This window comes from Phoxinus phoxinus (genome assembly GCF_949152265.1).
Source record: "Phoxinus phoxinus genome assembly, chromosome: 17".
Taxonomy (NCBI): domain Eukaryota; kingdom Metazoa; phylum Chordata; class Actinopteri; order Cypriniformes; family Leuciscidae; genus Phoxinus; species Phoxinus phoxinus.
The window spans coordinates 10,332,372-10,358,728 of record NC_136892.1 but is presented as its reverse complement, the minus strand read 5'-3'; the positions used below and the strand labels follow the sequence as shown (position 1 = coordinate 10,358,728).

At 37.9% G+C, this 26,357-nt stretch overlaps 2 protein-coding genes across 5 annotated transcripts; one reads left to right on the top strand and one right to left on the bottom strand.

The window, feature by feature from the left end:
• Window positions 1-1,357: 1,357 nt before the first annotated feature.
• On the bottom strand, window positions 1,358-14,654 carry uimc1 (ubiquitin interaction motif containing 1). Its single transcript, XM_079586590.1, has 18 exons — window positions 14,515-14,654; window positions 13,719-13,794; window positions 13,491-13,615; window positions 12,130-12,384; window positions 10,439-10,948; window positions 9,627-9,693; window positions 8,813-8,910; window positions 8,053-8,433; window positions 7,070-7,318; window positions 6,770-6,831; window positions 6,035-6,141; window positions 5,884-5,948; window positions 5,556-5,784; window positions 5,017-5,077; window positions 4,809-4,917; window positions 3,393-3,444; window positions 3,232-3,277; window positions 1,358-3,125 (listed from the first exon to the last, which is right to left on the bottom strand). The coding sequence occupies exons 1-18, from the start codon at window positions 14,620-14,622 to the stop codon at window positions 2,957-2,959; spliced, it is 2,769 nt and encodes a 922-aa protein (XP_079442716.1). The 5' UTR covers window positions 14,623-14,654; the 3' UTR covers window positions 1,358-2,956.
• On the top strand, window positions 14,102-26,052 carry znf346 (zinc finger protein 346). 4 transcript variants are annotated; one of them, XM_079586593.1, is made up of 8 exons: window positions 14,102-14,143; window positions 15,937-16,066; window positions 16,413-16,516; window positions 18,997-19,089; window positions 19,189-19,336; window positions 20,130-20,345; window positions 22,733-22,832; window positions 22,905-26,052. In XM_079586593.1, the coding sequence occupies exons 2-8, from the start codon at window positions 15,946-15,948 to the stop codon at window positions 23,038-23,040; spliced, it is 918 nt and encodes a 305-aa protein (XP_079442719.1). In that variant the 5' UTR covers window positions 14,102-14,143; window positions 15,937-15,945; the 3' UTR covers window positions 23,041-26,052. The 4 variants fall into 4 exon arrangements, 3 of the variants coding, with proteins under 3 accessions (XP_079442719.1, XP_079442718.1, XP_079442717.1); XM_079586592.1 differs by lacking the exon at window positions 14,102-14,143 and adding an exon at window positions 14,563-14,745; XR_013794680.1 differs by lacking the exon at window positions 14,102-14,143 and adding an exon at window positions 14,600-14,745 and having other exon boundaries at window positions 20,130-20,423; window positions 22,905-24,791.
• Window positions 26,053-26,357: the final 305 nt, after the last annotated feature.

Sequence of the window (26,357 nt, the reverse complement as noted above, 5' to 3'; positions counted from 1 at the left end):
TCCCTCCATATTCCCTCTTTTCTTTGAGGACATTTGCACATGTGCAGGGGGAAAGCATGAAAACACAGACCAATTATTCTATCATCATCTGAATTGTCAACTTCATTACTCCAGTCTTCAGTGTCACATGATATAATGATTATGCTGTTTTGATCCTCAGCTATTCAATGTTGGAAAAAGTTATGCTGCTTAATATTTTTTTTATAACCTGTGATACTTTTTTTCAGGATTCATTGATACAGTGTAACTTCTATATCCAAACTTCTTTCAAAAAGATACAAAATTCTTACCGATCCCAAACTTTTAAATGGTATAGCTACAGTTTGTGAGTAAATATAGCCTGAATGACATTATGTCCGAGAGGAGAAGCCTTCTCCGGACTGACGGACTGGCCGTTGGGCAATGTGGGCAAATGCCACTGTGGCCGCCTGGTCTCATCACTTGTTGTGGCCGCATCACAAACAAATAAATAGGCTAAATAAAGTGAGGAAGCGGCCGCCTATTGGCGCAATGGCTGCAAGTGGCAGCACCACCAGCGGCTCGCTCGCCGCTCATCACAACTTGTGGCGCACAACCATATAAAAAGGCTAAATAAATAAATAAAGTATAATAGCCTATATGAACTGACAAAATGTAAAAATGTGTACCTTGCTTGAATGCAATGTAAGTCGCTTTGGATAAAAGCGTCTGCCAAATGCATGAATGTAAATGTAAATATGAATAAAATAGCCTAATAATAAATTAAGCGGAGCTGCAGGCGGTCACAAAAAAACAAGGAAAAAAGCAAACAAACAAACACCACGGCCTATCTCTGGAAAATAATAGCCCTATGAACTAAATAATAATAATGACTTTTTATTTCTATTTTTCCTGTGAAGGACAAATAGCCTATATGTATGTAATCTCTCTATTTATAAGGTAGGCTATTTTGAATTTCTCGCGATCTCAACTTCTTGAAATTCGCGAAGGAATTTCTCACGATCATTGACCTGATGAGATGATAGATAATGACAAGTGAATGATAGGTAATGAGAGCATATCAACAACACAGAGTGAAAGAAAATGGATCGAGGAATGAGAAAACGGCGAGTAGAAAAGGGTGGAGCAGAAAAAAGGAGAGAGAAGAAGAGTGGGAAAAGCGCCAATATTGTGGAGTTATTTGCTAAAAAGCCTGTGCCCAGCAATGACAGAGAAGACAAATGTGGCCTCTCTACTAAAATTGCCAGGGCCTCTTTTTGGTGCCAGTCCGCCACTTGCTCCACTCTTGGGTACAAAAACAGAATCATGAATTTAAATTTTTCTGAGTAAAATGAGGTAAAAGTATTCAATAACCAAGCTGCTCTCTGGATTTAATGACTTGTAATGCTTTTTAATGGCCCGCGGAAACCCTAATAACAATGAAGTGCTGTATCATACAAATTCCACAAGATGGCGCTGCCATCACACAAATCAAATTACATTACACAATACACAAATCAGACACTGCTCTCCCAAACCTCTGATCCTGAGTGTGTGTGTGTGTGTATAGAAACCAGAATGGCATATTAATGTTGCATTACTTCATTCCACATGGCTTAAATATGCCTAGTCAACCTGTAGTTCATCTGGTCGGAGACTGACTAGCATGTTTAGAGAAAGACAACATTTCTTTAAGCCCTTAAAACCCTCAATCGGGCCTTGGGGTCTATATGACCCCGACCGACGTTTCCGTAGTTAATAAACATGGTTCCCTTTATCTCAGTTGCCTAAAATGTTGTCACTTTTTCTACATTATATATCTATACACACATAGTGAAAAAAGTGAAAAAACAAAAAGTGAAAAAACAAAAAAATTATTTTCTCTCTCACACACACGTTAATGGTGTAGTTGAGGATTTGTATATATTTTATAAGTATATAGGTAAAAAAGTACTTCATATCCCACAAAAGAAGAGCATAAATGTATAGATGAGAGGTAAAATTTGAGCACATCACACCTATCCTCCATAAACTTCACTGGCTTCCTGTTAGATTCAGGATTGAATATAAGATCTGTCTCCTGACCTATCAGTGTGTCTACGGCAGCGCACCATTGTACCTCAAAGAACTTAATACACACAACCCAACCCGACATCTCCGTTCCTCTGATAGCCACAAACTCCATGTTCCCAAATCTAAACTCTGCACTGTGGGAGACCTGGGGGTGCCACAGTCTATAGAGGTTTTTAAAAATAAATTAAAGACCGATTTATTTTTAACTGCATTTTCTTAATAGAATTTTGTTTCTTGCTGTTTTTGTGTTTTTATGTTTTTACCTGTTGCACCTGTAGCACTTTGAGATGTGACCTTCACGTGTAAAGTGCAAAAAAAAAAAAAAAAAAAAACTATAAACGAAAAAAAAAAATCTATAACTTATTGTATTGTATTATTGTACAATCAGAGCGATTGACAAAGATACATGTTTGGGGTCATATAAACCCCCAAAGACCAGAAGTGTACACAGGAAACGATAACCATTTGAGGGTTTAAAATATACCCAGCACTTTAGAAGGGACATTCAGAAACCGATATGGTAAATGTTTGCAAGCTTCTCAATGAAAATGTAAAGTAAAGCTTGCTGTAAAGGTGCGCTCACAACAATTTCGGACACAAAAGGTCCAGTGCCAATAGCGCAGCGATGAAGCACCGCTCAATTTCAAACCAAGCAACTTCATATGCGTGGGGAACTTTATCTCCCACAAGCGAAACTCCACTGAAGAAAAAGGCACATGCAGAAGTATGATTCATAGGGTTAAAAACAGACACTTAATACAAACGTCATGAGGTGTCAATATTATTCAATATTATTTAATACACCTTTATAACACAACAAAGACTTTAAATATATAAATTTGTGCATTTTTAATTTTATAAAAGCCATAGAAACGGAGAGGCATTGAAAAGCACAGACACCAGTGTTACTAAATGCATGTCGACACTATCTTTTGAATCTTCTTTTTCTTGAGAGTCTTAGGCTGTTCTTAGAGGAGTCAATAAGGCAGTCAGTGTTTTCGGATCGAGGACTGAAGGTGTTACTGGGACAGGAAGTCATCGACGAGGAGTCTGCGCTTTCAGACGTCCCCGTCACCGCAGGATCGGCAAGACAACTGGGGAAGCATTCATGAAATGATTACTGCTGATTTTATGGGGGTGGTGGGGGGGATTAAAGGCATATGCACATACAATGTTTAGCAAACAATATTGAAATTGTACCAGCTGCTCTTTGTAGAAACATCAGATGGTCCAGGTTCATCACTGCCTGAAAGTGAAGAATTAAATATAATAGCCTCATCACTCAAGCTTTATTGGCATAAACAGCAGAAATGTAATCAATATGTAAATGTATTCAATAAATGTAACTCAATATTACACACCACCAGTAGGTCTCCGTTCTGTCCGTTCCAGAGCAGAAAGTAGGCCGTTTTCCTGCAAAAAACACTACAATAATGAAACTTGATATAAAACACAAGGCTCGACATAACGCTTGTCGTTTTAGACGTTTGAGACAAAGATTCAATGACACATTGAACAAATCGTTTTAAGACGATCACCTGCTGCCACCTACTGGCGGCTTAGTGTTTAAGAGTATCATTCTTTACAACATTTCTTATTAAAAAACAATCTCATAACATTATTTAAAGCAGTTGTAATTTTTCAGTGTAAATTATTTAATTTGATTGGTAACAGCTATAGTGTATTTTTATTCAAATTTAATTTATTGATCAAATTTAAGAATTTAAAATGAAAGATAAAGCATATATTTATAAGATTAGAGGGGAAAATAGTGGACAAAAATGTCTGTGTCAATAAACTATCATGAAATATTGAAGCTTGGGAGCACAGACTTAAGTTTGGTCTCATTTTAAAGAAGACCAGTGGCATATTATTGCTGACTTAAAAAATCTTTTAAGAAGTAAATCCAAAAAAAAGTTATATAGATTTCAATGTATGAAAATTATTTATGAACATTATTTTATATAAAATATATTTTTTTATGAAACAAGTTGAACTCTAAAACAGCTAGAAAAACAAAGCCATAAATGTAAATAAGTTGTGTTCCAAATTTGAGAATATCTCAAACACACACACACACACACACACACACACACACACACACACACACACACACACACACACACACACACACACACACACACACACACACACACACACTTGGCTCTTTAATATGCAGAAGCAAAAAAACAGGAATAAAGCGAGTTATTGCTTTATAGGCCAAACTTAAAAAATAGTACAAATTTAAATATTGAATCCTTGCCAACAGAATGAACGCCTCTCAACAAAGATTGCATCATTTTATAGTTAAATGGCCCTGGGATAAAAAAAATGTAGTTTTAATGGTTTCAATGGGGACATTTAAAAACAAAAAAACATTTTTGGGGGTTTCAATGGGGAGAGGAAGTATTTTTTGCTTTTTAAAGGAAATGGGGGTGAAATAGTAAAATTCCAATAAAAATACAAACCTGTGCCAAATTTTATGCAGTTAGCATTAACACAGGCAAAGTGATCAAAAAAACAAAACTGAAAAAGCGAAAAATGTCCATAAGGATGCACAAGGGTTAAATATGTCAACGCTGATTGAACAGTGATGAGAATATTGCTTCAGAATAAATTATATTTACAACACAAAAAATAACAATAAATTCTGGACTAGCACATTTTTTACTCGGACAAGTGAATGTCGAGCCCTGACACAATACAAATCCTCTCCGAGAACGCTAAGCATTTCAAAATGATGATTAAGCATACTTGTGTCAGTATGTGACGGTCACCTGATTAGTTCTCGGGTCTTTCTTTTTAAAGCACACATTGACATGTTCTGGATACTCGTGGGGAGAAACCAACTCCTGACACAGGAAGCACTTCTCCATCTCTGCTGATCTGTGAAGAAAAAGACCATTCAAATGTGTGTCGCGTCTTCTATGACACTACTATTGTAATTTATTCTCAACATGTTCATTGAACGTTTGCTGCACGTACTTGCCAGATCGCTGAGATGCCTCTGTTAAATTTCCTCTGGTCCTCTTCCGTCGGGCAGCAACTACAAGAAAACTAAATAGTTAATTTCACAAATGTATTGATATTTTCCACGAATATCTCACAGACAATAGACTCTATGCACACCAACTGCATATGTATTTCCACTAAAATCTCAGTGCTAACTCTTTCTGTCATATGTCCAACTTTTGATTACATTATATGTTAATACATTATTAACATTTAAGTATATTACATTAAACCATAACGTTTTAGTAATAAATCCCAGAAGCGTAATACTTTTAATGTGAAGGTGGATCGGATCAATGTTAATTCGTCCTCATTAACTAATTTCATACTTACAGTTATTGAACGGAACTGAATAATCTCAGAACAGATTTCTCCTGAATAATGAATTTACTATTGTCTTTCGTTTCCATCATTGAATCATTATTTTCCTGTTTTGAAACAACCTGCATGGTATAAAGCGCTCTCTATAAATGAAGGTGACCGGACTTGACTTGAGCGGTTCCAGAGCTGACCTTGTGATTGCTCCTCCTGCTGGTCTGCTTCGCCGTCGCAGAAAGCGGCGTGGATCTCGATCCTGCTGAAGGGGAAGAGTTTGGAGCACATGGGACACTCCATCCTCTGACTGTGAGGAGGAGGACCAGGATCGATCTCCTGCTCCATCATCTCCTCCGCTGCCACAGACGCCCCTCCTCCCTCCTCCACCTCCATCACCTCGCCGACGCTGGCAGCGTGAGACTGGGGCTGTGAACCAGGGAAGCCCTCTCACAATTACAAGGTCCTTCACTCTGCTTGTAAATAAAGAGTTGATGCTGCCTGTGTGTTTGCATTGTGCTACTGTACCTGTGCGGGACTGGCAGGACTGGTGATCATTAGCTCTGGTGAGCTGTTTTCAGTCATCTGAGTCTCTGTATTCACATTCAACCGAATTATGTTTATGCCACAGGAGATGCTTTCATAATCTACTGAAGAGCAGGAAACTTCAGTCACATACCTGGACAAACGATCTCATCCTCTTCACAACCCTCATGAGTCTGGACTTCCTGTTCCTCCTGCTCCTTTATTTGAGTTTCATCTGAAATATCCCACGGAGGTTTCTTCCTGTCAATGAGATGTGAGATTAAACCATAACGTTAAACCATAAGCTTTATGATACTTTTATGATGCTACTTGTCCTTTTTAGAGCTTCCGCACCATCCACTTCATCACTTTGAGTAAATCTTTCAGTTCTATGCCAACTATTCCTTCAAATACTGTATATAAGAAATGAGAAAAATAAAATGGGTACGTATGCAATAAAACAAATGTAAATGATATACAATACATTTATTTTTCTTTGATGAACAAGAGGTTTTAAAAAAAGCATTTATTATATAAATCTTAAATAAATTTAATATAATTATTAATTAATAAATTAAATATAAATATTTTGTAACATAATAAATGTCTAGTGTCTTTTTAACTTATAGACCCTTAAAAGTTTTTAAAAGTATATTAGACCATACAATGCATTACAAGGCATGATTACTACATTAAAACTACTTTTATAATGCACATAAAGGCTTTAAGTAAAGTGTCACTGATATAGCCTTTTTTTAGATTTGGTGCTGACTGTGTGCTTCTGACATAAGCATGTCACCTAATTCTTTCAGAGGGTAAAAGAATGTGTAACATAATTGGTGGAAAAGTTGCTGTGGTGGAAATCTTAACACCAGAACTACACGTTTACCTGAACGATCTATTTGCGGCTGCAGTTACAGGCTCCTCTTGGCTGAAGAAAGGGCTTTTTTCCTGTTGAGAAGGCAAACAAGATATCAGCAAGCAACAGGTGCAGCAACATTCTGTCTTTGTTACTGTCAATAACTGGAGTGTCATCTTGTGGTTGATGATGGTATTACACAAAAAAAAAAATACAAAGCTACTTGGAGCCATGGATCCAAGCAAGCAGACATGCTGAAATTCCAGTTCTGACAACAAAATCGGTTCATTTCACATGACACGACATCCCTAGAAAAACCAGTATACTCACCACCTGCTCATCTTTTGTCTCTGGAGAAGACACAACTACGTAAGTTTCACTCAGTCCTCCCTCAGCCTCCTCCTGTGACCCCAGCACAGACCCCTGCCTTTCTTCCTCCCTCTCTTCTTGTACCGCTTTTCTGTTCTTTTCCTTCCCTCCCTCTTCTTCATTCTCCTCCTCATCCTCTGACAGCTGAGGAGCTCTGTTGCGCTTCCATCTCCTCCCACCGAATGGCCTCTCTGAGGAGCCAGGCAACACCTAAAAACAGACATATGTATCATTTGGCAATCTACATCACTAATACGCTATATTAAAAAAGGTATTGTTACAGTGGCTTTGGCAGATACAGTCAAACCAAAATGTATTCAGACACCATTTCTTACATTATCACAGTTTATTCCCTATAGTTTAGAAAATGGTAATAAAATATGACAAGAACCCAGTTATCAAATATCAGTTGATATTTCTCTGGTTTTGGCCATTCTTCTGTTAGACTGTCTCACAAATCAATTAGGTTGAGTAGCTGTCAGCTGTTAAATTTAAGTACACTATTAGATAAGATAATACCAATTTAAATCACCAATTACCAAGTAATGCTCAACTTTGTTCAGTCTGTGGTGTAAAAAAAGTTGCATTAACAATTAAAGAAAAAACACTTAAGCAAAACATGGTCAGGTCAAAGTGTCTGAACACATTTTTGGTCCCAAATTTTTATAAATTTTACTGGTAGTCCACTGTATGAATACTTTATGGGTATAATATGTCACAGTTTGCTTTATTTTGCTATCCTCACTTGCATAAATTAACTATAGTGTCCTCCCCCCACTAGTAAAAGAATATAAAAAAAGATATCTGGTGTCTGAATCATTTTTGGTTTGACTGTATAAAATAAAACTAAATATGTGACATAATATTCATGAGGAAAGCTGATTAATTTCAGATTGTTCCTATAAACGCCGTACTGTGACGTTTTGACGGTTGATGTCACTCACCGGCTGCCCCCAATCTGCTTTGCGCAGCAGCTTTCGCTGGGCCTCCTTCAGGCTCTTCTCGTACACCTCCATCTGACACATGATCACACGCGTGTACTCGTCCGGGCTTTGCCCCACGGGACAGAAAGGCACTCCCCAGTAGTAAGAGATTGAGCATGGTCCTTTTCCCAGTGAAGTATGTGTAGGCTTACGGTCAGAGGGTTGGGATTCAGCACCTTTGGAAGCTCTTGAGTCCTCCTCCAGGACAGACTGAGACATTTGTGTGTCTTGTGTGGAAGGATCGAGGGTGACGGTAGCTGAAGAGACACAGGACTGGTTTGGGGAAAGCTCAGTCCTGATTTGCCTGATTGAAATCTTCTTGACTGGGCTTGGGAAGAGAACCTGCAAATGACACCATTTTCAAATTCTGGTTAAACCTGGATGTTTACATGTAGCTAATGGAATATTTTTGTAATCAGCATATTCACAATAATCTAAGACATGCACATATTATATTTTTTGGACATGCACTGATACAAGTGAATGTTCATTTATGTGGATATTTTGACCCACAATTCTGAATACAGGCATATGCCAGATTAAAATTTCTAGAAAGCAGAACATTAGCTGTATCTGGTTATGGCAATATTGTGCTTACAAGAGGCTTACATATTCGGAAAACATTCAAATAGTGATTAATATAATAATATTCTTGTGCATTAACATGCAGTTGTTTTAAATGTACAAACTGTTAACTTTAAAAGTACAGTATCCTGCCTACCTCTTCACTGCCAGCATCTTCTTCATCATCATCATCATCTGCTAAATGCAAGACCATGTGACTGGTAATTTCATTCCAAGACTGGTTTGGAGCTTTTTCTGCAGTTTAACACATGATGAAATGATTAGGGTGAACCCAAGTGTTCAGAATCACAGATATTGTGCACATGTTTTTTTGTCAGACTTCTTATACATGTTTTTGTAGGATTCGTTGATAAATAGAAAGTTAAAAAGAACAGCAATTATTTGAAATAGAAATCTTTTCTAACATCACATGTCTTTACGGTCACTCTGTATAAAAGTATTAACGGTAGAGTATGTCAATAGGAGGTTTAAAACTTTTAAACAATTATCATTTTTAAAAGGGCTGAATAATTGGCCAGGCTGAATTAACATTTGTATGGAACCATCGCACAGAGAACCCAGTAACTTGACAGGCCCTGTCGGCAGGAACCAAACTCGCTCTGTGTGGCGACGAATACTGCAAAACACTGCTCAGTCTTGCAGCAACAGTGTCAACCACACATACAACTTGAAGCATAAAGTAAATGCTTTTCTATTGCCAGAACTCACAATCAAACTGCTTTACTTCTATATTCAACACTAAGCATTTCGTTTGTCATGACTATCCATCCTCAAAGTACCACTTAGAAATGATCTATGTAAGTTAATCTATATTTGTCTAGCAGTATCAGACAAAGATGGCAATTTGAAAACGGTAAACTCTTGGTTCTAGGCCATATGTCTCAGAGTAAATAGAGCAAACATTGCCAGTATGGCCACAGTAGAGAGGAGGAGTGTAAGAAACAACATACCAGTGTCAGATTTTACATTCTCACCCTGAGTGGTTTGATCATCCACTTGCTTTTGGTCAGGAGTTTTCTGTTAAAATGATAACACAATAGAGTTAGAACACAAATAGAGATGCTAGATAGAGTCAGAGACGTTCAATAACATCTCTGGAGATCTAAGGCGAATCCCAATTCACATTTTATGTTTCTTATATACAGAATGAGAACGTATGGGTAACATAGTAGGTCAAGGATTTTACAGATACTACACTATTTCCACAGATTTTTACACATAAGACCTTCTTGGGTAGCTCTCCAAGAGCAGAATTGAGTCATTATTAGTTAAATCTTTGAAATACAATGATTAGAACATGCATTAGAGGATGAAGGCCTGTTGACACCATGAACGATAACTGTCCACACACCAACGCAGAATAACGTTCTAATTATAGAACGATTTTTAAAACTATATTTTTATTGTTATATATAATGTAATCCTTGGTGTGAATTGGCCTTTAATCCATTCAAAACTTGATAAGATAGAACTAGTCTTCTACAAAAAACATGTGAATGGGATTAGAATGAAGCTCTCTGAAGAATATACACACTAACGTTCAAATGTTAGGGGTTGGTGAGATTTCAAAACGCAATCATAATTTATTCCTGTGATGGTAAAGCACAATTCTCAGCATCATTACTCCAGTCTGTAGGGTCACATGATCCTTCCATATTCTGATTAATATGCTGATTTGGTGCTTAAGACATATTTATTTTTAGTGTTAATGTTAAAAAAAATGTGGTACCATGGAAACCATGTTTTAAGCTGTCCTACTCACACTTGTTTCAGTGACGTCTTCCTTGCTGTTTTCAGGCACACATTTGGGGCTTGATATCTGGGATCTTCTAGAAGGTGAAAGGCACGTATCTGGATCTGTGCTCAAACCTTGGCTTAGCTGCGTTGGTAAAGGGGTATCTTCATCAGGTATTTGAGTATCGTCTTCCTTCCCGTTAGCATTTTGATGGCCATCTTTGTCCTCTGGCAGATCGCTTGTTGGTTTGAAGCGCTCCTGAGTGAAGACAGGCCATTTGGAAATAGATGAATCCTGCCGTGGGGACAGAAACCTGTCAGCGCAGGTGGAAGTGACAGTGCTGTCCTCCGTGTGAAAGTTTATTGAGCCTGCGCTCCCCGGGATGAGTTCCTGACTCAGCTTCTCCACACATACTACAGGCTGGCGAATCAAGCGATGCCTGGGGAAGACAGGGGACAACTGGGACTCTGAGCGAGATTTGAAGAGCTCATCCTCCGGAGTGTCGCTGATGACTGTCAGTTTATCTGAGGTCTTGTCCTGGGAATATGCATCAACATGTGGGAAACAAAGGGGAAGGTAAATGCTTTTATAATTAAAGGGTTAGTTCACCCAACAATTTAAAGTCGTCATTAATTACTCACCCTCAAGTCGTTCCAAACCCACAAGACCTTCATTCATCTTCGGAACACAAATTAAGATATTTTTGATGAAATCCGAGAGGTTTCTGAACCATTAGCAGGAACGTCATTGCAACTTTCAAGGCCCAGAAAGGAAAAAGCATTGTTAAAATAGTCCATGTGACTAAAGTGGTTAAACATTTTTATGTTATGAAGTGACAAGAATACTTTTGTGCGCAAAAAAAAACAAAAAACACTTTAACACTTATTAAACAATTTCTTCTCTTCTGTGTCAGAATCTCCTATTATGCTATTCTCGTAATGTAAACAGTGCAGCGCTTTCAGGTTCTACGCAAGAACCTCACTATTGGCCGACGCTGTTCACGTGAGCACCACGACACATGCACGTGATGCTGACGCAGGAGCTAGTGTGTTCTGACGTAAAACCAGGAAGAGCTGCACTGTTTGTGTTTACACTACGTCGAATGACGTGGAAAAGAAGAGATTGTAGAATAAAGTTAAAAAAAAAAATCACACAAAAAGTATTCTCGTCACTTCATAACATTAAGGTTGAACCACTGTAGTCACATCATGGACTATTTTAACAATGTCTTGAATACCTTTCAGGTCCTTGACAGTTGCTATGACATTGCTGCCTATGGAGGGATCAGAAAGCTCTCAGATTTCATCAAAAATATCTTCATTCAAGGTCTTACGGGTTTGACGACATGAGGGTGAGTAGTAATTAATGACAGAATTTCCATTTTTGGGTGAACTAGCCCTTTAACTGTATATATAATAAAAGTATAAAAACTGGTAAAAACAAAACAAACATGTACTACCACCTGAAAGGAGACATATTTAGACTAAACATATTTACTAAAAGGCCTTTTACTTGCTACAACAATATAAACTATCAATCAGATGAAAGAAGGTATATAATAGATGGCGTACAAAAGCAAGTTTGAGATCATTTTGAATATTTTAGAGGCCTTGGAAATTTGTGTATCAAATATGATACAACAGTAGGCTTTATACGGTTAAGAAGGATATTTATTATTATTTAATAATATAATGTGAAACCATTTCATAAATACTAACCTGAGAGGTAGCAGGAGTCTTGGAGACCTGAGTTAAACTCCTCGATGAAAGATGCGAGGAGGTCACCTGTGACAGATCAGGCATTTCTTGCAGCGGACTAGTGTTTTCCCTCACGTTCCCGCTGTGTCTCTGATCTGGTCTGGGGTAAGACAGCTTTCGTCTCAAGTGCAATATTGTATTTGCTACACTCTGCTGTGGATGACCTGAAGAGCTGGCTGCTTCATCCTGACCCTGCGAGTCACTTACTGCGCTCTCCTGCAGACACACATGCAGCACTTTTGATTAATGCCATTCTGCTCTGTTGGTATGAGGCTTGTGACTTGTGTGACTTAAGGCTGGAATCCACTACGCATTTGCACAGATTTTGGTCAGTCAGAGTCTCGGAGATGGCAGATTTCACAGAAAATCACATGGTGTCTGATGGGCACAGACTCCGACTTCTTAGCTTCAGACTTTGATTCTATCCAGTCGGAGGAGATCAAACATATTTGATATTTCGAGTCGATTCTAGAACACGTATTGTTTTCATGTGTCATGCATCTCCTAGCAGAGGTATATGTTGGTTGTTTATGGTATGACTTGAAAGTCTGGTAGTGTGTGATCCTCAGTCGTTTAGTGCATGGTGACAGTTTTTCTCTGTAACCATTTAGAAAGTCAGCAAGTGTATGATGCCTAGTGTTTTAAAGGTGACATATTATGCCCCTTTTCACAAGATGTAATATAATTATATGGTGTCCCCAGAATGTGTCTGAAATTTCAGCACAAAATACCCCCCAGATCATTTATGATAGCTCGTCAAATTTGCCCCTTTTTGGGTAAAACGCGCCGATTTTGCTTCAGATACTCCAGCAATAACAAAACATGTGAATCTCACTCATCCAAAATCCCAGAAATAACCAGTAGCGGGGTGCAGCCTTACAGAGACTCATGAAGAGGTTGCAACTTTTAGATGCGCCTTGACGTTTCTGAATGGTTAATGGATGCATTTATGTAGAGTTACATTGATTAATCTCATCGACTTACATGTACCGTCATATTTAACTTTTACACAAGTTGACACAGTTCCATGAGGTCTTTATAAGACAGTTGTGACATTTTTTGGTCAAATAGTGTTCAGTGCTCGTCTGTGCAGCAACGACAAAACAGTTTGCATGCTTTGCTCGAACTTTCCGTTAGAACTGGCTGCGGTGTTATCGCTTGCGAAAACCAAATGGCGGCACTAGGTTGGTAGATGCACCGGGGACCCGATTGTAGCACTTAAACACAGAAAAAAAATCAGATTTCATGATTATGAATTCGTTCCCATTTTTAAAAGTCGTGTAGTGTATTCCAGCCTTTGTGAGAAAAAGTGTTTCCCCAACATGAAGACTTTCTTCTATGGCTTTCTGTATGTCGCTGTCTTCCAGCTGTCGTCTCTCTGCGGCAGTGTTCGCTTCCTGAGCGCTCAGTCTCATGGCCAAGAGCAGCATCTCTTCTTCCGTCATCTCTGAAATTTCAGAGAATTGAGGCATAGAAGGGTCTGAATGAGACGTATGCCTAATATTTCAGGCACAATTTATGATTTGTTAAGAAAATCTGAGTTGCGGTACCTCGTAGTTGGGACTCGTTCTCTCTTCGTCTCCTCCGGGATGTCCGACAGGACTGTTTAAGGGAACTATCATCCTCCTGAGGATACAAAAGGTCAAATCTAAAGTCGGTTTATTGTCATTTTATTCCTTATATTTAAAATGAACCACAGTTATGTATTTATTTAAAATGAACCACAGTTATGTATAAAAATGTCATGGTAATAAAAGTTGCATGAAACGGAAGTTGCAATAGTCTTTTCTTCACTATTGTGACGCATATACGAGTGAAACGGCTTCTGGAGCAAGAAGAAATGTGGGGCGGGACTTGATTTTGTCCATGGGGAATTGATTGGATAGTTGTGGTTTGCTATTGGTCAATCTCATGTGAGTGACAGGATGTCCTGCCCTCACATCATCAGAGAAGAGAAGTTGTTGCAAGAGGGAGGGTAAGTTATTTTGATTAAAGACTACAAGGGCACAATGCATTTGTATTTTTTTTTATGTTGTGCATTGAATCTAGAATGTTTGAAAAACATCCAATACATTTATAATACATTTTGCAATTACATTTGGTGACGTTACTGGCACTGAAATAAGCACAACAGCCAACTGAGCCAATAATAAATATGTGGCAATAACAATGTTTAGCAGAAACAATTGTTAGCATGGTATTTCTTAAAGAGAAGTTGTTGTTTTTCACACTTGACCAACTCTCAAACCTTTAACGAACACACACACACACACACACACACACACACACACACACACACACACACACACACAAGGTGGTTGTCTAACGTTACTGCAAACACAGTACCTCTTGTTCAGAATCAGATATGACCAGGGTCTCCTCATTGTGCTCCACTCTGCTGACTTTAGCTCTTCTTCCGCTTTCATCCGGTGTGCGCTTCCGGCGGGGCATCATGCGACCTCAATAACATTTATTTTCCCTCTCTCTAACTTACGCACCTTTAGACACGCTCTCTGAGACGCTACCTCAGCTAACTGCTCAGAAACTTCGTCTGCACGCGTTCAATGTTCATATCAGGTAAATACAATGTTAGTCCGGCCAGTCAAAGCCTCGAAAAACAAGGATTTCGATTCCAGGAAATTTTCACAAGCGGTGGTCAGGTCACGTGAGACAAGAGAGACCGAAGACGTTACGTCATAGCCGACAGCGCGCGCTAGATCGAATCATTTCCGTGAATCGGTTTGTTTCAAAGAACCGGTTCAATGATTCTTTTACGTCATTACGTCGCCACATGACGCTGAATTTTAAATGTACAAAAAAAATCCACTGGTTCTCAAGACATTTAACAAAAAACGCAAATGCAATAATAAAATACATAAAAATAATTAAATTAAAGGACATTACAAATATAAATTAATTTACCTTTTCATTTATTTTATAGAATTTTTTTATAGACTCAAGATAAGTTTCAAGGGCTGTTTGCAAATGAACCAATGGGGGTTTAAGTCACTCCACAATACTCCAATGAATTTTTTTTTTTAAATAACAAAAACAGATCCATGACATGTTAATTTGGGTAAAGTAAAACTGTTGATAGATTGTTATCACATATGTGGTATATTAATGCTCCAACGTTTAAATAAATCACAGTAATTATTACATATCCCGCCCTAAGCTTATTATATTTTTAAAAACTTAATTCACAATGTTGTTTATAATTTCATGTCCCAATTTAGTTTGCTGAAGCCAAAATTCAGCTAATAAAAAATTAATAATAATAATAATAAAAAAAATTTAAAAAAAAAAATTAAATATACTATAATTTTCACCAACAACAAAATTGTGGTTCAGTTAGAATTGGATCGATTCAGAGTCAGACCACTTCCTTAATTATTGGACTCAAAACAATTTATTCGCAAACGAGCACACGTCAGTACAACATTTGAGGTGATAATTACAGATTTGTGTCAAATCTATGGTCTTAAGGGGAATTAAGAGTTTATTTTGCGTTACTTCAAACTGTAAGATGGTAAACAGCTAGTTGGAAGTAACTTAAAAAGAATGCCAACTTTACTCACCAAGTTAGAAAGTAACGATTCCTTTAGCAATTAAACACTTCAATTGCACTCCGACATGTTTACCTCGTCTAGATTATCTTACATATCCTTGTCTCATGCGCATTGCTTGGTGCATATAAATAATTTTGTGAAGCATGTAGGATAAATGGTGCACATATTTGTTTGTAAATAGAATAAAAATTGGTTACAGCATTTCGGTATGAAGACACTTGTGCGGCGCATGTCTCGTCTGCGCATGCGCAACCCGCCTCCTGCAAACATCATGGCGCAGCAAGAGCCGAATGGAGATTTTCCATATTTACCTTCAGGGGCGGCCGAGGGTAAGAGATCGGCGACACTCATTCAGAATAAATGCTGTTACTTTCGATGCATTATTTATAAGTAAAACATGACATTTATTCCGAAAATGTACAGTGCCTGAGAGTGGGAAGCAGAGTAAAGCATGGTAGCCTAGCTCAAGCTCTCAGGACTGCTGCTTTAGTGTCTACAGGCAGAACAGTGTACACAAGGTCGATGTAAGACATAGTCTGATACTTGCAATTAAATGCATAGAAAGTCTATTTTAAGTCTGCATACTTGGCCTTGTAGCTGTTTTGTATGTTTCTTTTACACAACAATGAAATGCCCCTTTGTAGTGACTGTTTCTGATGCTGACCTGTCTTTCAGTGAACCGAATGATAAAGGAGAACAGTGACTTGTTCTCTGATTCTCAGTGTAAAGTGTGTAGCGCTGTCTTAATCTCAGAATCCCAGAAACTTGCACATTATCAGGTAAGCTTTCACATTCACATAGACATAGTTTATATGATCGAGCAACACGTCCTTTGTTCGTCAGCTAATAGAGTACAAAACGTGGTTTTAAGGGCTAAATATTGATTGCAAGTATTTCAGGCTGTGTTCACAATGACATACTACTAGCATACTATTCGTACTATTTCTGCAGTATGTATACTTTATATTTCTTTGTATTAGGGATGCATAACGATTAATCGTTTGCAGAATAAGTTTTTGTTTACATCATACAGTGTGTGTACTGTGTAAAATAATTATGTATTTATAAATACACACACATGTATATATTAAAAAAATATTCACATGTTTATATACATTTTTATATTTAAATATAATTTATATTATATATAATTATAAATACTTAATATATAAATAGATTTTTTCTTAAAATTTATACATGCATGTTTGTATATTTATATATACATAATTATTATACACAGTACACACACATATATGATGTAAACAAAAACTTTTATTCTGCAAACGATTCATTGCGATTAATCATTATGCATCCCTACTTTGTATGCATGTAATACTCAGATGACTAACTGAATTTGACTAACTTTGCAGTATGTAACTGTGCTGAGTGCTATCAGAGACAGGATATAGGGAGAAATTTGTATGCCCAATTTGGTGCTTCTAATAAAGAAAGTTCCAAATAAGAGAGTGTAAAACAGAGTATGATACCGTTCAATGACAGAATTAATTGCTGATTTGAAATGTATGTTTGGTTAAGTTAAGGGTGTGTTCACACTTGGCATGTTTGGTTCGATTGCTCACGGTTCATTTGAATAAGTGTGAACGCTGCCATCCGGATTCCAGGGATTCCTGCCGCTGTTTTGACTCATATACACATTTTATAAGCTCTCCACGAGTTCTCACCTGGTCAAAATACCATCATATGTAGCATACAACGAGAGCATTTACCTCAGCACACACCATTGTTTTGGATGTTCGGTAAGTTCCCGTGGCGAAATATAGGCTAATGTCATAAAAGCCAACCAATCAGATTGTGAATGTATCCCTATGCCTTTAGGTTCAATATCTTTGGGTTTGGTGGTATAAATACCAATGTGAACGCTAAGCGGACCAGGACTAAATGTTTTTTTTTTTTGGTCCAGGCCAAACAAACCAAGCGAACCGAGCTACTACGAAGTGTGAACACACCCTAAATATTTCCCAAGATGGCTGCTGAGTCAGCTGGCTTGCTTTAAAAGGTACTTTTGTGTAGAAAGGACCTGTACCAATACCCACACTTGTGGGCTTGGCCACTTGAGTACGCATAAGAAGCAAGTGTGCAAGGCTGCCACAGGTTGGAAACATGCCAAAGTTTAGAGCCCATAACGCACACTAAATCCACATTCTCTCTAAAACCGCTTCAGAGCTAGCCTGGGAAAACCCAGACCACTTCCGGCAAATTTAGATTTGCTCTGCAAGTGGGTCTGGCAAAGAGCCCATTGAAACCCATTTCCAATCCGCCGAAATCGCGGCACCAATCAGAAACGTTTTACACGATGACGACAGAGCAGAGACGGTGACGCAGATTTTGTACATTACAGACATGGATGCCGCCGTGGAACATCACAACATCACTCGTTCGAATCAGCTATCGCGTCTGTTTCAAGCGATTTAAAATGGTCATTTTCGTTAACACAAACAGAGAATTGCTGAGTCTCGAGATGTTTCTCCGTCGCTCTGCATACGTCATGTCATTCATCGCTCTGATTGGTTTTAGATCTTTCCGACGTCCGTTGGTGACGCCCCTGTGGAAATGAATTGTCTATGGAGCTTTGCCAGACCCTTACTCAGTTACAACTGAGAGGGTCTGGGTTTTCCCAGGCTACTTCAGAGCAGTATTTCAGTCTAAAGCCCAAAGTACACTTTGGATGTCCGCGACTCCGCGTTATAATTTTCATCATCAGGAGGGTCCGCCAACGTCTACGCACACTTTCTCTCTCACACACACACAATTTTTACTTTACTTTACTTGTATGTCTACAAAACTATGTTGTATGTGTGTATGTAGACAAGGGGTCTAGTGCAAAGACTGTATCCCACAATGCAATATGCTTAACATGCCCTTCATTTTCCAGCATAACCCATGAACATCATCTGGTCATCTGATCTGACTGTCAAAATTTAAGATGCCCACCCCCCCCCCCCCCCCCCCCCCTAAATGTGGATGAAAAATGCTATACATATTTTTTTTTTCAAAAAGACTGACTACCCCCTGCTGAATAAAGCTTAGAAAATGTTTGAGGTCATGTGACAACTGTAGTGTACTACTGGATAACATGTTTATCACTGTATGTAGCATACACACTGTTTCACATGCAACTATGAATAGTACTTGAGGATGGCATAGCTTAGTGGTTAAAGTTCCTGTCCCATGACAAGCACTTTATAAAACAACAGCTAAAGGACCTTCCCAATGTTAACCTTCCTGTCTCTTCTTGTAGAGCAAAAAACATGCGAGCAAAGTACGCCGGTACATGAGCATTCACGGTGATGAGGAGCCAATTGCAAAACGGTTCAAGTCTTCAGATGATGCTGTAAGTCAGATGAGCAACCAGATGTCATGGAGACTTATTGAATATTAGATCACGGATATGTTTGTGTCCTGTATTAATGGGCAGTGTTCTGTTTTGCAGACAAGTGAGGTCGATGAAGGGAGCAAATACAAAGCCTGCAGTGTGTGCAACATGGCATTCTCTTCCCCGGTGGTTGCACAGTCGCATTACCAGGGCAAAGTTCACTCCAAGAACCTTCACTTGAAGACCTACGGTCAGCAGACTCCTGGTAAGAAGACTTGATTATCATTTAGTACTAATACAGGAATGAACAAACTGAGCTGTACTCTTGTTGATGGTCTTGCTTTGCGATCAGTTCTTTTGCACTGGGTATTTTTGTAATGCATAATACCTAAAATTTTTTCAAAATATCTTCCCCTCGATCTTGCAACAAAATTGCTTCTCCCCTGACACGAGGGCGGGACAACCTGTCACTCACATGAGATCGACCAATGGCGAACCACAACAATCCTATCAATTCCCTATGGACAAACTCTACATTTTTTCTTTTCACTCTGATATATGTCACAATAAGGAAAAGAAAAGACTTCCGTTTCATGTTGACTTAAAACATACAATGTAGTAGAGCTTCACGAATCGTCGATTAATCGTTAAAAGATTGTGATCTCAATTCACAACCATTCGGCTGTCTATTAAACCTTTGACAAAATCATGATGGAACATTGAAATCTGTGAAAACAATGAAATGGCATTGTAGAGATGCATGATTTTCTGGATAAAATTCTGGATTCTGAACAGACTACTAAATAAAATAACATGTAGAGGTTCTGATAAAATATGAATTGGTGAAGTTTATTTCAAACTTAATTGGATTTTTAACAAATGGTTTAAATGAATGATTCAATGACTGATTCATAAAGACTTAACTTCTTTTTCACATGCTAATTGTAGACAATATTCAGTATATATTACATGGCGCGCTAATATTATATTCCGAACCTGGTTAGAACTGGTCATTTCACCTAAAAAGCTGACCTGCTGTGTTTTCCCTCATCTTCCAGCATTACCTCAGCCCAAAGCACAGGTGAAGAAGGAAGAAGGGCTACCTAAAGGTGTGCAGGGGCCGGCTGAGCGCGACCCCAACCGCTTCTGCTCCATCTGCCAGGCCTCCTTCAACAATCCCCTCATGGCTCAGCAGCACTACAATGGCAAGAAACATAAAAAACACCTGACTAAACAGAAGCTGATGGAGACCTATGGGCCGTCCATTGTACCAGGTCAGAACATAGAAGGGGGGTCTCACAGCCTTCATGACATCAAACAGGAATTACATCAGTAACACTTACATCTCTCATGTAAGGAATTACATCTCAGAATTTCAGAAAAATAGCGTTCATTTTGGTGGATTTATAGATTTTTTTTTATTTTTTATAATTCATATATAAATATGAATAGAGCTTTAAAAAAAAGTACAGGCTTCACAATTCTGTAAAACATTTTTTTGAAGTCAAAATGACTTTCAGTGGTAATTCAGACTCTCAGCTCTCTTGTTGTATTTAACCTGTAATGTTCCTTTTAACCTTTATTTTTCAATTAAATTCCTATTTTAGTCTACATTATTTTTCTTCTAAATATTTGCTGCCATATTGCAAATGCCATAACTGAATAGGTTGTACAAAACAAAAATAATATTATTGAATACATTTGCATGCACATCAAATTCTGTTTAACATAATAAACTGTGAGTTGAATATATATTTTAAATTTTATATTCTTTTATACATGGTTATTGCAAGTAGTGGTCAACCGATATATTGGCAGGTAATGGCATTTTTTAAATTCTCTGCATTGTACGATAAGTCTCAAAAAAAAAAAAAAAAGATTGTGTCACAAGACGAACTTTCATTTTAAAGATGACTTTTATTTTGATGACTCTGAAAACGGCTTGAGAATATGAGCACACAGCCTCCCATTCTCTCTTTATTATTCACCTTCACTGTTTAACAGTTCAGTCTAATACTTTATTAGAGAAAATAGTTTTCTCTGTTTACAAAGATTAAGTTGTTTATGAAAAAGCATATAAAGTTATCTTTTTTGCTTTTCTATTATTAGTAATAGGACAGCAAAACTATAATATTTTCTCATCTACCGTCAGCATTCAGCAAACACAAATTTATATTATATAAACAAGTCTTTAAAGGGATACTTCACCGCTGGAAAGATGAATGTGTATTTAAATTGGGTCATGTATGTAGTAGAAATGTGAAATTTTTGGTGCCTTCTAAACTGAGAAAAGCCAGAAAATGCATTTTTGGCTCATGTGGATGAAAGACAACAACTCCCAGAATGCACTTGCTTCGCTGCCCTACGAGGCCACGCCTACCGGTTACAGAGACCAGTATGAATGTATACTGTGTATACCACAGTCTGAATGTAGTGTTTACATGAACGCTAAACAAGTGATCGGTTGATGTGGGTTTTAGCATTGTGAAGCAGAATGCATGACCTGCAAAGCTGGCACGCACGTGTCAGTGTCAAATAATGTAGGTGTAGTGAATGGCAACTGTGGAAAGCAGGAGCTGAGTCCCGGACATTTTTGGCGATCTCGAGGTCTGGTGCGCGGGTCCGAGGCTCGTGGATGCCTGCGCGGGCCGCAGTTGCGGACGGGAGGAGGAGCACATGTCCGGGAAAAGAGGACATACGATCACCCCTACTACTCAGCTTTCTCCACAGAGCAAGAGCCTGATAGCTTAGATACATTTTTTTAAAAGATGGCTGACGCTGTTTGTACATTCTGTGAGATCTATGAGCGGGTTGAAAACATGCAGAACTAGCTCCTTCTACTGGCTGTAGTTTTTAGCCTCTGGCCAGGAAGATTTTTTTCTAGACAAAAAATACATAAATCTCTCGTCTCAGGGGTAAATGAGGCAAGGAAGCATGGTAATTCGAGAATACTACAGGTTTTCTACTGATACGAAGCTTAATCCTAATCGGTGAAGTATCCATTTAAATATAGAGTAAATGGGGTTGTCCCGAGCCGAGGTCAAGGATCGGTATTGGCCGATATTTGTTAATTTTTAATGTTATCGGCCCAATTAGAAAATTTGTCTTGTGTATATATATATTAAAGACGATAAATAATGTATTATTTCCTTCAGCTGAGACGCTTCAGATGCCATAATGGTTTTGAATTACTTTAAATATGAACTTAAAAAAAAGGAGTTAAGTGCAACGTGCAGCGCAAGTCTGTCATATAGGCTATATAACATCATAATGAGAACATTATTATCGTGTGTTTGAGGTATGACTTTTAATGGTGAGACTTGTTTTTGTAATCGGGCTGTCAAAAGTGATATAAAAATTTGGCTTTAGATTTATTAACCAGTATATCGGTTATCGGCTTTCAAATATAAAGAATTATCGGTATCGGGCAAATTTTCATATGGCTGCATCCCTTATTAAAAAGTTATTATAATATTATTCTTGGAAAAACTTCCTTATGTGCAGTTTAAATGTTTAAAAAATGACGGTACTGCACCTGATATACCTCCATATGAATCGATATTAAAGCTAATTCTATTCAAAGTTGAAAATTTGTCGATGACTCTTTGTTGTTGTGTTGTCTTCATATTAGTCACTAAAATGTTCATGTCATTTCTCTCAGCCTCCTCACTGAAGGGCTACCCATGTACTGTGTGTAATATTGAGCTGAACTCCGTGGAGCAGTACCAGGCCCACATCAGCGGCTCCAAACACAAGAACCAGTGAGTATCTCATGCTGCTTTTCCCTTTTCTTATTGGTCCACACATGACGTATTCCCCCGCCATTTCCACAGCAACAGACTCAAGAAAGGGCCGAATGCGTTCGCCTGCCCACCCGACGACTACCAGCCCGATTTCCAGTTTCCGCCCAACCAGGAGGGTCTGGAGGCCGGGGGGGACTGGAACAGCTTCACTGAGGGCTACGAGTGAGAAGATGCCCTCGACGTCGGCTGCCCTCTGCTCATTTGTGACAAGCTTCCTCTGTTTATGCACAGGTCAATGTGTGTCTGCACTGTGCATCTCCTAATGCCAGCTATTCACCACAATACATCTCTTCCCGTCCATTGATTCCTTCTGTCACTCTCACATACACACTTGAAGGGACCACAATACACTTCCACAGCTCCCCCCTTCCCATCCATATCCGAAAGCAACGGAGGTGAAACTTAAGAGTGCTGCTTTTTCTTTTTCTTTTTTTTGAGTGTTAGGAGTATGTTTATTAGTGTTATGTATTTGTTTGGTTTACAAAAATTAATTTCCACGTTCTCCACATACAGATGCAGGTCCTGAAGGTGGTTTCATCTTAAAACGCTCAAGCTCCACATTTTGTGTTAAATGAATGTCTGTGGAGTTCAAAGCCGTTGGATTTGATAGTGTGCAACATTTGGAAAAGTTCGCTTTTCTCGGGAGCTTAGAGTGCTTTATTTCTTAAGTTCTGATTTTCTACATCAATTTTGGAGAAATCTATGTATTTTTAAGATTTTAGTCTTCTGTTCTGTTTAGGCTGGGCTGTAGTTGTCTTTCATTTCTCACGGCTCCTTACCATTTCCATGTAAACGTGAATCTTTAAGTAGGACGTATGTTGTAATTTCATATGCTTCGAGATTTACGCTAAAGCTTCAGTTCTCGCATCCAAACTGAATTTGTCCTAGTGATTAAAATTGTCCAATCATAAACAATTAGTCCCACTCCATAAGGGTGATTTTTTTTTTTTTTAGTTTCCATTTAGGCACAAACGCATAAGTTCATCTTGACGTTGTCACAGCGTAGATTCTTGCAGTCTGGTGTGTTACTCTTTTTACAAAGTCAAACTAGTAAGAAATCGATTAGTTTCAAACGTGCTTGTAAGATGAAAGCCTCAGTTAGGGTATAATGTGAAAACGCTCTCGAATTTCAAGTATAGGGAAACAAATGTAACAAGTTTTCGATGACTGTTGAGCATATGCGTAATGTATGGCTTGCATTGTTTATTTTTGCAATGTACATTACGTTGCAGATTGTCCTTGGCACAAGAGACTGATGCCAATGCTAAGATGTCAAATCAGCAATAGTTCAATTAGCGTTTAGCACCTCCATATTAAACTAATGCTTCAGTTTAAGAGTCCGTTTATTCGGGGGAATTGCATATGAAGTTATCGTGAAAGGTTTAAAACGCGACTTTGTCACGAAAGAACCGAATGTGAGAGACCATTAATGTTTTCTCATAGTGAAAAAGCCTAGTTTTTACTCTTTTTAAGCTTGGTATGTTAGATGTGTGTTTGATGGGTTTGGGAATTCATACAGACTCATCATAATCCGTTATATGCTATTGAACACGATAGCAGTCAGCAGAAGAACTACTGTAAGTGAGTATAGACAGCGCTATGTTATACTGACGAATGTTTTTGCAATCTTGAAGGCTTCTACGCGGCACAACAGCAATTCTGTGAATGAATAGGGCCTTCAAACTTGGTAGCATTTATGTATTTGTTGTCATTTTGCTTTTATTGGTTTTCTTTTCAACAGACATTGTGAGCCTAAAAAAAATGTATGTTACTTTTCATCCAGTAAAATGTTTTGAGAACTCCTGTATTTCAGACATGTTTTTAATGAACATATACCTGAAATTGCTTTGATTATCTGATTTTGCAACGTGCTATTTCTCATAAATGTGCATAGAATTGTAAATTAGCGTGTTTATGATCACGATAACAAATGAATATATAAGTACCAGTTTGCAGCATCAAGTATATATAGCGTAACAGCTAAAATAACTGGAAGCGGCTGACACCGAAAGCCTTGCACATTTAAGTTAGAAATTGCTGTGCCACTCTTACATTTAAAATAAGGTGGATGCTTCAAAAAGGGCTGTATTAAAAAAAAATTAAGTCCACTTATAATTAAGTTTGCTGTTTTTTCATTTGTTCTTTATGGAAGCTTGTTTCCACCATAGAAGAAGAAAGGGGAAAAAAGGTAATTACAAGATAAAAAGTAGCAATTATCTATAAATTCTTCCATAATTCTTTGACCTTTCAAATTAAAGCTGCCGTAAGCAATGTTCCCGATGCCCTCCAGAGATACTGAAGATTCAGATTGTTTTTTTTTCTGTTTTTGCTACTGCACCATTAAGACTTGTATATGCAGTGTTGGGGAAAGTTACTTTTAAAAGTAATGCATTGCTATATTTGGTTACTCCCTAACGTTAGGCCCTTTCACACCAAAAGTGAAATGAAAAAGCCTCAGGCTAAAGGAAATGTAAATGTAGGCTTGAAGAATGGGATGTTTTAAAAAATGAAAAACAAATGTGATCGTTATCTAAAGTCATTTTTGCTTATTAGTAGGCTATGGTTGAATTGGATCATTGAACCATGGTCAGCAGCAAAGACACATGGTTAAGGGGACAGAGTACCCCAAAAATTTTATTTTGTACTTTACTCACCCTCAAGTTGTTCCAAACCTGTATGATTTTTTTTTGTTAAAAACATTAGAAGATATTTTGAAGAATGTTGTTAGCCCATGACCTCCATAGTATTTTTTTTCCTACCGTCAACTCTGTTACCAACATTCTTCAAAATATCTTCTTTTGTGCTAAACAGAAGACTGAAACTCATACAGGTTTGGACAACTTGAGGACGAGTAACCCAGATAGCAAACTGACATCGAATCAATGTGGAAACAACGTTTCTCGTGACATTGAAACAACATCGTTTTGCTCATCGAATTAACGTTGAATCAACGTCAGACACGCCATTCAACCGCATTTCAATGTTGAATCGATGTTTTATTTTCGGTGTAATAACGTTCTGATTGAACGTAACTGTTGATTCAATGTTGAAATTTGATTGATGATTGATACTAACCTTTACAACTAAAAATCAACGTTGAATCGACATCGGTCTGCTATCTGGGAAATGATGACAGAATTTTAATTTTTAGGTGCTATCCCTTTAATAAAGTGAGATTAAATACATAAAGTTTTTTTGTGTAATTTAATATTTCATTATTGCAGGTTTGCGTAATATTCTGAGTTTGCATTTTACAGTTTTTAATTATTAGAGGAATACTGAATCTGTTTTTGTTTTTGTGTTTTTTTGCAAGTGAATAAATGCCCCCATTTAGAACTACAGTAACCTACATGTTCACACACAACACCTCTGCACTTACTCCTGATTTCTCTCAACATGGGAACAAGAGAAATCTCAGTCAATAAATGGGAAAGAAAAATTTACTTGTGTTTTGAAGAATTCGTAACTTAGATATTTTGTTGT